This window comes from Sinocyclocheilus anshuiensis, unplaced genomic scaffold, assembly GCF_001515605.1.
Source record: "Sinocyclocheilus anshuiensis isolate Anshui unplaced genomic scaffold, SAMN03320099.WGS_v1.1 scaffold229, whole genome shotgun sequence".
Classification (NCBI taxonomy): Eukaryota; Metazoa; Chordata; class Actinopteri; order Cypriniformes; family Cyprinidae; genus Sinocyclocheilus; species Sinocyclocheilus anshuiensis.
In genome coordinates this window covers 1,061,957-1,072,651 of record NW_015537957.1, presented here as the reverse complement: position 1 = coordinate 1,072,651, position 10,695 = coordinate 1,061,957, and the positions used below count along the sequence as shown (strand labels likewise).

Sequence of the window (10,695 nt, the reverse complement as noted above, 5' to 3'; positions counted from 1 at the left end):
CTAACACTAATGTCACTGAATCCCTTCTCACAACCAGATCACTGAGTTACAACTCAATACACACAGAACGCAGAAGAAACGCCCAGCTCCATTACATTATAGATAGCCTTCTCCATAACAGGCTGTCTCTGACACCCGGTCTGAATTATTCAGACTCTCAGCTGGGTGGGTTGAAACTCCTGAATTCATTTCAAAGCACTTGCTAACAAAAGGCCCATTTACACCTGACTGAAGCCTTCATGCTCTTGGGACATCAGGAAAATTAATCAGTCAGTCAAATGGTTACACATGTCTTTCACTTATTTATTTATTTAATATATTATGCTGGTGGTTTTAATGTATAAAATTGGTTTTGTCTTTACTCACATTATAGTCTAAAGGAGTACAGTGCACAGTATGAACTATGAACAGTATGAGTAGAAATGTTTTCATCATTCTTACATTTTGTCTTTGATGGGCATAAAAAACTAAAAAATCATCCAAAAGTCAAAAATTGCTTTCAATGTTTAACCTTATAATATAATACATAATATAGCCTATATAGTATAATGTCCCCCCTCTGGTTCATGTTATGTTATTTACTTATTTATTTATTTATTTTACATTCTTCCTTGTATTATTTTTGAGATATTTTCACACCAGCTTTCTCTATTCTTGTTCTATTCTCTCTACTTGTTTCTTTATATATATATATATATAGGTAGGTAGATAGATAGATAGATAGATAGATAGATAGATAGATAGATAGATAGATAGACCTTGCTACATATAGGCTAACTAAGACTCGTCATATAGCGCTTTCATATCATTGCTCATTTGTTGGTTTTGATTGCTTCTATTGTCCTCACTTGTAAGTCGCTTTGGATAAAAGCGTCTGCTAAATGGCTAAATGTAAATATAAATGTGATATTTTGTCATCTATTGTTCTTGATATTGTATAGTTTTGTACTCGTAATAAAATATTTTGGCATTAATAATAATAAAAAAAGAAATCTTTTCATCTGACCAATAAAAACGCGACGCTTTCCTGTTATTCTGACCAATGAGAGCGCTCGTGCCGCTCGCTAGCGTCCAACCACGCGCGACGCGTTGCTTTAAATTACGTCACTTGAGCCGATTGCCCATTTGCCGACGGACCAATGGGACGGCCGTGTGTACTCGCTGTTTGGCTCCGTGGCCAATCAGAGAGCGCGTTTGGGTTTGTTGTCGGTGATGGTGACATGAGCTATTTGTTGTTACTGGAAGGCGAGCGAAGAGAGAGCGTGAAGGAAGACGGGCCTGGCAGCGACGCTCGCTTTCAACGAACACACACGCATCGTACGGAGCTTTCCGTTCACGGGAGTCGCGGAGGAGCGAACAGCGGCGATGTCGGTGAATATGGACGAGCTGAGACATCAAGTGATGATCAACCAGTTTGTTTTGACCGCGGGCTGCGCGGCGGATCAGGCGAAGCAGCTGCTGCAAGCGGCGCACTGGCAGTTCGAGGTAATTTAACTTAACCTGCGATTAATAGTCAATAGCACCATTATCCACCGCGACGGTTTATTCCAGCGTCTAGGCTATTTTGAGGTGGGCTGTGTATCAAATCCTGGTGGTCCGCTCGTTAGGGCTCGAGACAGCCGCGAGTGCTCGTCGTGTCGGCTGCATTCACTGCATTATATAAAGTCACGTCGCGTTTGTTTACTAGTAAATGGCGCTTCATGTTCACTATCTCGGGTTCAGATGGCCAATGTTTTCATGCTATTGTGAGGGCAGGCCTGCTGTTAGCCGGTTAACCAGTCTGACTCTTTAAGGAAACAATTAGGCAGAGCAGCTTTGTGTTTGAATCCACACTCACTGAGATTATCTGTTTTTGTGATGCAGAAAAAGACACTAAAACAAAGATGTGTTTTATAGTCACGTAAATCAAGTCAAAGCTGCTAGGGGAGACTTATTCAAGACATTTTGGCTTTGCACATTGCAAATTGATGGATATGTAGATGGATAAAAAGGTGCATGAATGTACAGATGATAAAGAGATGAACAGAAAGCTGGATGGATAGATAAAGAGTTAGATTGTTACATATATTTTAGTGCTGTCAAACGATTAATCGCATCCAAAATAAAAGTTTTTGTTTACATAATATATGCACGTGTGCTGTGTATATTTATTATGTGTATATTTATCACATGCATGAATATATTTAAGAAAAATATGTTGTTTTGTGTATATATTAAATATACTTACTATAAATTATATGAATATAAATTTATACATGTAAATGCATGTAATATTTTCAAAATATATACTGTATGTGTGTGTATTTATATATACATAATAAATATACACAGTAAATACATATGTGATCCTGGACCACAAGCCCAGTCATAAGGGTAAATATTTTGAATTAAGAAAGATCACAAAATTCAAGATATGGGGGCAGAAAATGTACATATTTATATCATTTCACATAGTTAAAATCACTCGAAGAGTGCCGTTTTTTTTCTTTAAAAATAAGCATGATTACAAATGTGATACTGATTTTATACAACAGTTCAATGAACAATAAGTTAATATTAAGAGACTTACGTTTTAGACACCATATTGCCTGTTTTTTGCTCTATTTCGCCAACCGAAAATAATTCCAAACAGCCACCACAGAACAGTTCTGCATCTCTGAGCAATGACGGTGTTTCGTTCCGAATGAATCAACCATTTAAATTATTCGGTTCAGTCACAATGACTCACTTGTTAACAGTGACTTGCTGCCACCTACTGGCGATTTTAACTTCACATTTTAAGTATCTTCATTTTTAAAATAATTTCAAACATCAGTATTCAATGTTTTATGTTTAAAATATCAAAACATTATGCATTTGTAACTGCAGGTGAAAGCACTCCATGTCCCTCTGAGCTGAATTAAATAGTGTGTAAATACATCTAAATGCAACTTCTGCAAAGATTAATTTTATTGATACTGGTTTCATTTGTTTGGGAACAGCCTAAATGTCTTATTATTCTAACTGACTGATTAAATGTAACAATTTGACTCAAAAGATGCACACTTTTAGAAAGGTAAAAATGCCTATAAAAGGTAAAATTCAATTTAAACTTATATGAAAAGATTCATTTCTTTTCACTGATGTGAACTGACCACACAGAATGAAGAATATCAAAAACTGCAGCTGTCCATGGTAGTGAGATATCAACACAATAACACACTCAGCAAAATATTGTCTAATTATCGTTATCGAAAATATCCCAAAAAATATAGAGATATTATTATTTTTCAATATCGCACACCCCTAGTTTACGGTAGGAAATTTACAAAATATCTTCATGGAACATGATCTTTACTTAATATCCTAATGATTTTTGGCATAAAAGAAAAATCAATCATTTTGACCCATACAATGTATTGTTGGCTACAAATGTTATTGTGCTACTTATGACTGGTTTTGTGCTCCAGGGTCACATATATTATGTAAACAATTTTTTTTATATTGGATGCAATTAATTGCGATTAATCATTTGACAGCACTAATATATTTTCATATATTCATACATTCATGCATTTGGCAGATGCTTTTATCTCCAGTGACTTGCATTAAATTCAGCGTATATATTTTATCAGCTCATACATATATTGGGAATCGAACCCATAACCTTGGTGTTGCCAGCACCATACTGATTGAACACATGAATAGATAAACAGATGGATGGATAGACATTTGATATGACTAGGCATAACTGTCATATTCATTTACTGAATATGCATACGCACAAAGTCACTCAAAGAGATGTTTATCAAAGATAAGTACAGCAGTCAAAATACTACCAAACAATCTTGGCGGAAGCACAAAAGTGGTACATAAAGAAAAATATTACATTTCAAATCAGTTTGTATTTGATGGTTTATTAATTAGTGTAAGCCAGTTTTATGGCAGCTCACATTTGAAGTGTCGTGTGGTTGTTTTGAATGTTTCCTGTAAGGAGGAAGTGTTTGCCACAAACGGACATGCCTCAGAAACGATCTCATCAGCACTGTTGCAACACACTCACACTCCGTTTTTTTATTTACATTCCCTGCTGAAAATGCAGCTAAATTAACCCAAGTACACTTTAATCATTCACATCGACTCACGTGTGTTTGTGTTTTGTTCTTACTGTGGTATGTGTTAGTAGGTAGGTTGTGTTGATTGTTTGAAATGGTCCAGTTGTTGAGTACAGTACACACACACACACACACACACACACTGGTTTGACTAGTTAATATGTGTATTGTTTAATAGCAAGCCAAAGAGTGAGTCGGTTCCCTTCAGCTCAACCCTAGTAAGTAGGGTAAAGTTTACTCACAACAGGCTATGTTTGGACTGCAATACTGCCTGTTTTTGAAGAGAATAGTATGTGAATCAGCTTTTATTGATAACGGTAAACATTTCAAACAGTAGTACGCTATGTTGTTGTCACATGACCATATTACGTACATATTTAATTTAGCTAGTGGCATCCAGTTATCTTGCGAATCTAAATTTGATTTAAAAATATTTTGTTGGGCAGACGAATCAAATAATGATTCAAGAAAAAAAAAGATGGCTGAGGTGACGTTCATTTATGTCACTGAGCCAGTTAAGTTGAGTGCACTGCATTGTGGGACTTCCATGCAGTGTGCTTTGTTGTATAGTACTTTGGATGATTGGAACAAAAAATAAAAAAAGTAAATTTTTGGCTCAAAATTCAGACTTTTTTTTTTTTTTTTTTGGACAATTGAGTTGTTGTTTTTTTACCTGAAATTTCGGACTTTTTTTACTCAGAATTGCGAGTTATAAATTCAGAATTATGAGATGAATAGTTAACCTTTTTTAATCCCATGGCAGAAACAAGCCTCCACAATGTACTGCATGTTTAAGTAAGTTTTTTTTTTTTTTTTTTTCTGGAAATCGCATAGCATATTCTCCGAGTATGTACTTCTTTTGAATGAGTCTTTGCGAAACTTAAAAAGTATTTTCTATATAGTATGAATGTGTGTAGTATGTATGTAATCGAAACGTACTACATTCGTCATGCCTAGGGATGCACGGCCGCTAGGGAGTTTTCGGCCGCTGATCATTTTCAGCCGAAAATGGCATTATTGGTTTTTGGCCGAAAGAAAAAAGGCTGAAAATACAAACCAAAAGTATATGTCGTCTTGCCCCTTGTCCTCAGCGCTAAAATTTAACTATGCTGCCTGCTTTCATTAAAAAAATCAGTGTGTGATTATTTTATTGGTTTGTGGTTTTTCATTTCAGATTTGTTCAAATTCATGAAATTAAAAAGCCTGATATTAATACAATCAATTATACAAAAAGTCTTTTAAAAAGTCATTTTCAGTTTCGTTTTTTTTTTTTTGGCCAAGTGCATCCTGATGTTTCGATTTTGGCCCAGAATTTTAATTTCGGTGCATCCGTAATCACGTCATTGTCAGTTGCAGCGTTTCACGGCAATTTTGTATTTTTTGGACTACAATGAAATTGGACATACTGCTCTTTGCACATACTATTGCCTACTATATAGTAAGGAATATTCAGATGCAGCCTAAATATTTGTCTCCTGTGCATATGGTATATAGTGCACTAGTTTGCACAAGTGCATACTGGTGTTGTCATAACTGTTGCCTCATACACGTCACTGTGGTTAGTGTTCGTAACTTTTGCTGTTTTTTTTTTTTTTCAATTGTGAAAGAAAGGAAGTCAGCCACACCTTCACTAACAGATATGCTTGTGTTTACATTCCCAGCACTGACGTTCTCAGTTAAGCTGTGTTTATCCTGAAGTATCTGCAGCGTCCAGATGGTTTCTCCGATGTATCTCCTTCTAAGCGATCTGTTGTGGCTGCTGTAGTCTGAACAGGTGGTCTAACAGTCTCTCTCTCTCTTTGGAGTTGGTAGTAGTGTGATTGATTGTACCAAGTGCATGTCTAGGACAAGTGTCCCCCTTTGGATCTCTTATATGATTATATCTTCAGTGACAGTTGAAGGAGTCAGAGAGGTCTGCTCTTAAACTTCTGATCTCGTTCTGTGATAACATCAGGACTGAGAGCAGCCAGGGATGCATGCTAAAGCTTACATGCTGTGAAAATATCCACACGTTGACCAGCCGTCGGCTGTGCTTTAGTCTCATGAAGCTAGACATTTGATAGTCTCATCTAGATTTTTCTTATTTTGGTAGCTTATATATATATATATGACTTCATTTCCATGGCCTTCGGTGAGCATCTTGCATTCGTTGTGTCTTGTGCATCTTTGACAGACTCAAGTGGCGTGCTGTTGTGGTAGTAAAACCAAAGGGACAAAAAAATGAATAAAACAGTGAAGCCGTTACCTAGTTACAGTGGTAAACATCTGTCGCTAGTACTCGCAGTGTTACTCACCATACAAACCTATCGCAAGTCAGAACCAAATGCTATAGTGTGGAAAGCCATCAAACCAAGCGTGAAAAAGACACCGGTCTCCACATTACAGTGCTGCTGCGTGGAGCAAAGTGAGTGTGATTCGCTCTAGCAGCTTCTGTGTGGATTCTCCATTTGTCTTTGTTCCTTTCTGCTCATCGCTGACCTGGTTTATTGCAAGCGTGCCGTGTGTTGGTGAGATGGCTCTCTTGTGGGCTTGTTCTGCACCCGCTTATTCCCACTGGAGCGGCAGAAATCATTTGCAGAGAGGCTGGACATGACACTCTGGCTGTGTGTCAAAAACTAGCGGGCTGCCTGCTAGAAACGGACAATAATCACAATTGTCAATTGTTTTTGTTGATATTGTAATCATGCTTGTAATTTACATGATAATACCTTTGTGGGCCAACTGAACGCTGTATTATTTATGTAGCCTACACATCAAAAACAAGCTGAAACGTATTTAAATGGGTGTATTGCAGTTTTATGCGTTATTAAATCAAGACTGCGACGTAACAACTTCACATTGGTCAATGCTAGCTTGATTAACAAAAGTGTTATTAAACAAGTCAAGAATTTGTATTTAGAAATTGACACATTTCCCAATTGCATGGATTACTATTAAAATGGCTTGAATTTCTCTTGTGGAAATTTTCCAAATAATGGTCAATTTGACTGCACCTTAAAGGGGTCATATGATGTTGCTAAAAAGGTCGTGTCCTCTTTTGGAAGGCCAAACAAAGTAATTTCGCTTTCACAACGAAACACACAGTGTCTTCACAACGTGGCGGCGGCAGCAGCAACAATAAAGTTATGTCTTCTTTCTTTGCGTGAACATTTGGGCGGTGTTATGCAAATCTTCCCACATCGTGACGTAGACATGTGGGGGCGTGTTTAAACGAGGCGTTTTAGGAGGGCGTGGACCAGTCATAACTTTTATAAAGAATATCTCTTTGGGTTTGAGACTTTAGTCTTTGCAACTTTAGGGAACTTATCTATTCATGAACTTGTAACACTCCAAAGAGAAAGGAAAACTTGAAATCGCATCATATGACCCCTTTAAAGCTGTAAGCACCCCACTTCTCGATTAGTTTGTGTTGTACCAACTCTAAATTTAATCTCAATTTTTGCTACCTAACCAGGCATCAGTTTTGGCCATCACGCGGAGACATTTGTCTCATGGAGCCAAACCTTTCTGCATAGTCCACATTGCATTATTCTGGTTCAGATCCACCCATGTAGACAGGAAGACACTGTTCAACTTCTGCAAAGAGATAATATGCACGTGCACAAGAACTTACTTCATATCAGAATTACTTTCAAGGATTCAATCTTCTGAACTTCCAGATCCAGCGACTAGAATTTCCGCTGGGAAGCACATGGTTACAACCTGGGAATTTTGTTTCAGACCAATGTAAACCTTTCAACACCTGATTCCTAGAAATCCTAGCCAATCAGAGTAGAGCTTTCAAATTTTCCGTGAGCTGCTGGTTAGGGGTCGACCGATACGGAGTATTACAGATCAAGTAGACCGTTATTTTGAACCTTGTGTAAAATGAAAATTAATGTCAAAATTAAAAATAACAAGGGCTCTGACAAAAAACTCTTTAAATGCTCTTACATTATTTTATCAGCAAAATGGTTTTGAAAATGACCTATACCGATAACCATAAAAATGCTTAATAACGACACCAATAATCTGCCATGCCGATAATCGGTCGACCCCTACTGTTGGCCAGTTATGTGTGCAATATGCATCAGGTAGTGAGCGACCGGTCCAATATTACCCTATCTTGGATGGGTAGCTCCCCAGGATCACAAGCTGGCCTGTGTGTATTATTTAGCCGTTCACCTCAGGATAGACTCATTGTAGTGCGGATGCCAGGTTGAGGAATCCTCCTTTAGCAGTCAGTGCCAGCGTTAACACAATACAGATGCTCTGAGGTACAAGCAAGCGTTGTTTAGAGCCATAACCGTGTGTGTGCAGTAGGAAATGAGCAATAGTCGAGCACTTGAATGGGAACAGTCTCCGTACACATGACAGTGTTTGGGGGAGGGACTGAGAAGATCTGATGACAAAGAACTCTGTGGTTCTGTAGCAGCGGAAACAATGGTGGATTGGCGAGTTCATCTTGATATGTGTGTCACGTCAAGCCGCAGACATTCCTGCACTCGCCGTGGCTGTTGTTAAACAAAACGAGAGAGCAGGAGAAAGACGGATAAAGACAGGAGAGGGGGAAGGGGCCGGATGGGGGAAGAGAGCTCACTGAGGGAAGTGTTACCAGATGAGGGGTTGAGCGAGAGAAGGCCAGACGCACAATATTTTGACTGTATGTTGAGTTCAGAGAAGCACTGAGCATGTGAATCATCGTCAAATCATATTCTGAAACGGTTTTAAAATGATAGTCTACTCTTAAAGGGGTCATATGATGTGATTTCAAGTTTTCCTTTCTCTTTGGAGTGTTACAAGCTGATTGTGCATAGATAAGATCCCTGAAGTTGCAAAGACTAAAGTCTCAAAACCAAAGAGATATACTCTATCAAAGTTAAGACTCTGCCACGCCCCCCTAAAACGGCTCGTTCTTACACGCCCCCACATATCTACCTCACTATGTGGAAATATTAGCATAATGCCGCCCAAATGTGCATGCAAAGAAAGAAGGCAAAGAAAGAAGGCGTGAAGGAGCAGAGAGTTGTTCTGCTCATTCATGTTGTAACACAGATCCCTCCAGCTCATCCCCATCTCTTTCTCTCTCTCTCTTTTGCAGACGGCTCTGAGCTCCTTTTTCCAGGAGGCCAACATCCCCAGTCATCACCAGATGGTAAGTGCGTTTAGTTCGGAGAGAGCATCAGCATCCTGTCATTGTCATCAGGCAGCATAGCATCTGAGAGAATAATGAGGGGCTGGACTTCCTGAAGGCCACGGATATTATTAAAGAGCCTGAAATACACTTATCATGCTAGTCAGAGCTTCTTCGAAACAGTCCGAATTGTTTTTCACGCCCAGTTTCCAGCATCTCTCTGACTCCCAGATGAAATTTGACGTCATATCCAGGGCAATTTCTGGATGACTTGTTTTCGCTACACTGTTTCAGTAAATGGTCTTAGTCGACTTGGAAGGAAGTTTTGAATTGTTTGTATTTGCACTGGATCTTTCTTTCTTTCTTTTATGAATAAATACTATTAAAGCAGATGCAATAGGGAGAATATTATACTGCCTTTTGAGTTATTTTAGCCAAATTCTAAGCATTGCATATATACTTTCAGGTTTAGGCAATCCCAGAATGCATTGCAAACAGTGTTGTTGTTAACTGAAACCATTAAAAACTTCTACAGAAATGAGGAACGTTGCCTTGGCAACTGGCAAGTAACTGATGCATGTTACTAAAGTTACTAACTGAAATAAAAGTAAAACTGTTCAGAACTATTTATTTTGAATACGTAAAAACACATACATTTCTAAATAAATATTTCTTTATTTATAAATGACAAAACGCAACAAAATTATTACAAATTCTACCTAAAAGGAACTTTCGATTTTAAATTAGACCTGGAAATATAAAAATAAAGTACCTCCAAATATTAATAAAAATTATAATAGTATGTAATTAAAATCACTGTAACACTGATTGCGACAAACATATTGCTGAAAAACAAGACCGAGAAACCTGATTATCATTGTAATTCGTTCAATACAAAAAATTTAAATGTTTATGTGCACTGTTTTATTAAAATATCACGGTATTAGCTTTAGCAACATGATAACATCAAAATACTGAAAAAGTCTCACATGTGTTTTTTTATACAGTAGCACTATTTGTGTGTCTTGTGAAGTTGCAGCCTATGTAGAGCGTTTTGAATCTGTCATTAAACCCTTTTTATTGTTCAAAGTAGGGGTCGACCGATATGTGTTTTTCAAGGCCGATGCCGATACCGATTATTGCAGATCAAGTAGACCGAAAATTAATGTCAAAATTAAGAATAACAAGGGCTCTGACAAAAACTGCCTTCCCTGGTGTTGTTTGAGTGTAGTACTCCCACAGTAAACTCTTTATTTTAAAGAGTTAAACTCTTTATTTTTTGGCAAACTCTTTATTTAATGGGTTTACCATTAAATTAAAACATGGAAGAAATAGCGTATTGTGTGATTATTCTTTTAAACAAAAGTTGTAATAATTGTTGTAGTAGTCAGGGGTTAAAGCAAAAAAAAAAATCTTTTGACTGAAAAATTTTCCTCGGCCAAACCCCATTCCACAGCCATACCTGTCACACACACAGTTTAAAAGCAT

At 37.6% G+C, this 10,695-nt stretch overlaps 1 protein-coding gene across 1 annotated transcript in view; it reads left to right on the top strand.

Moving 5' to 3' along the window:
• Nucleotides 1-1,128: 1,128 nt before the first annotated feature.
• ubald2 (UBA-like domain containing 2) overlaps nt 1,129-10,695 on the top strand; it is a 21,370-nt gene continuing 11,803 nt past the window's right edge. The window contains exons 1-2 of the mRNA XM_016456835.1: nt 1,129-1,485; nt 9,175-9,228. Coding sequence (XP_016312321.1) covers nt 1,366-1,485; nt 9,175-9,228 — 174 coding nt within the window. The 5' untranslated portion in view covers nt 1,129-1,365. The remainder of the gene's footprint in view (nt 1,486-9,174; nt 9,229-10,695) is intronic.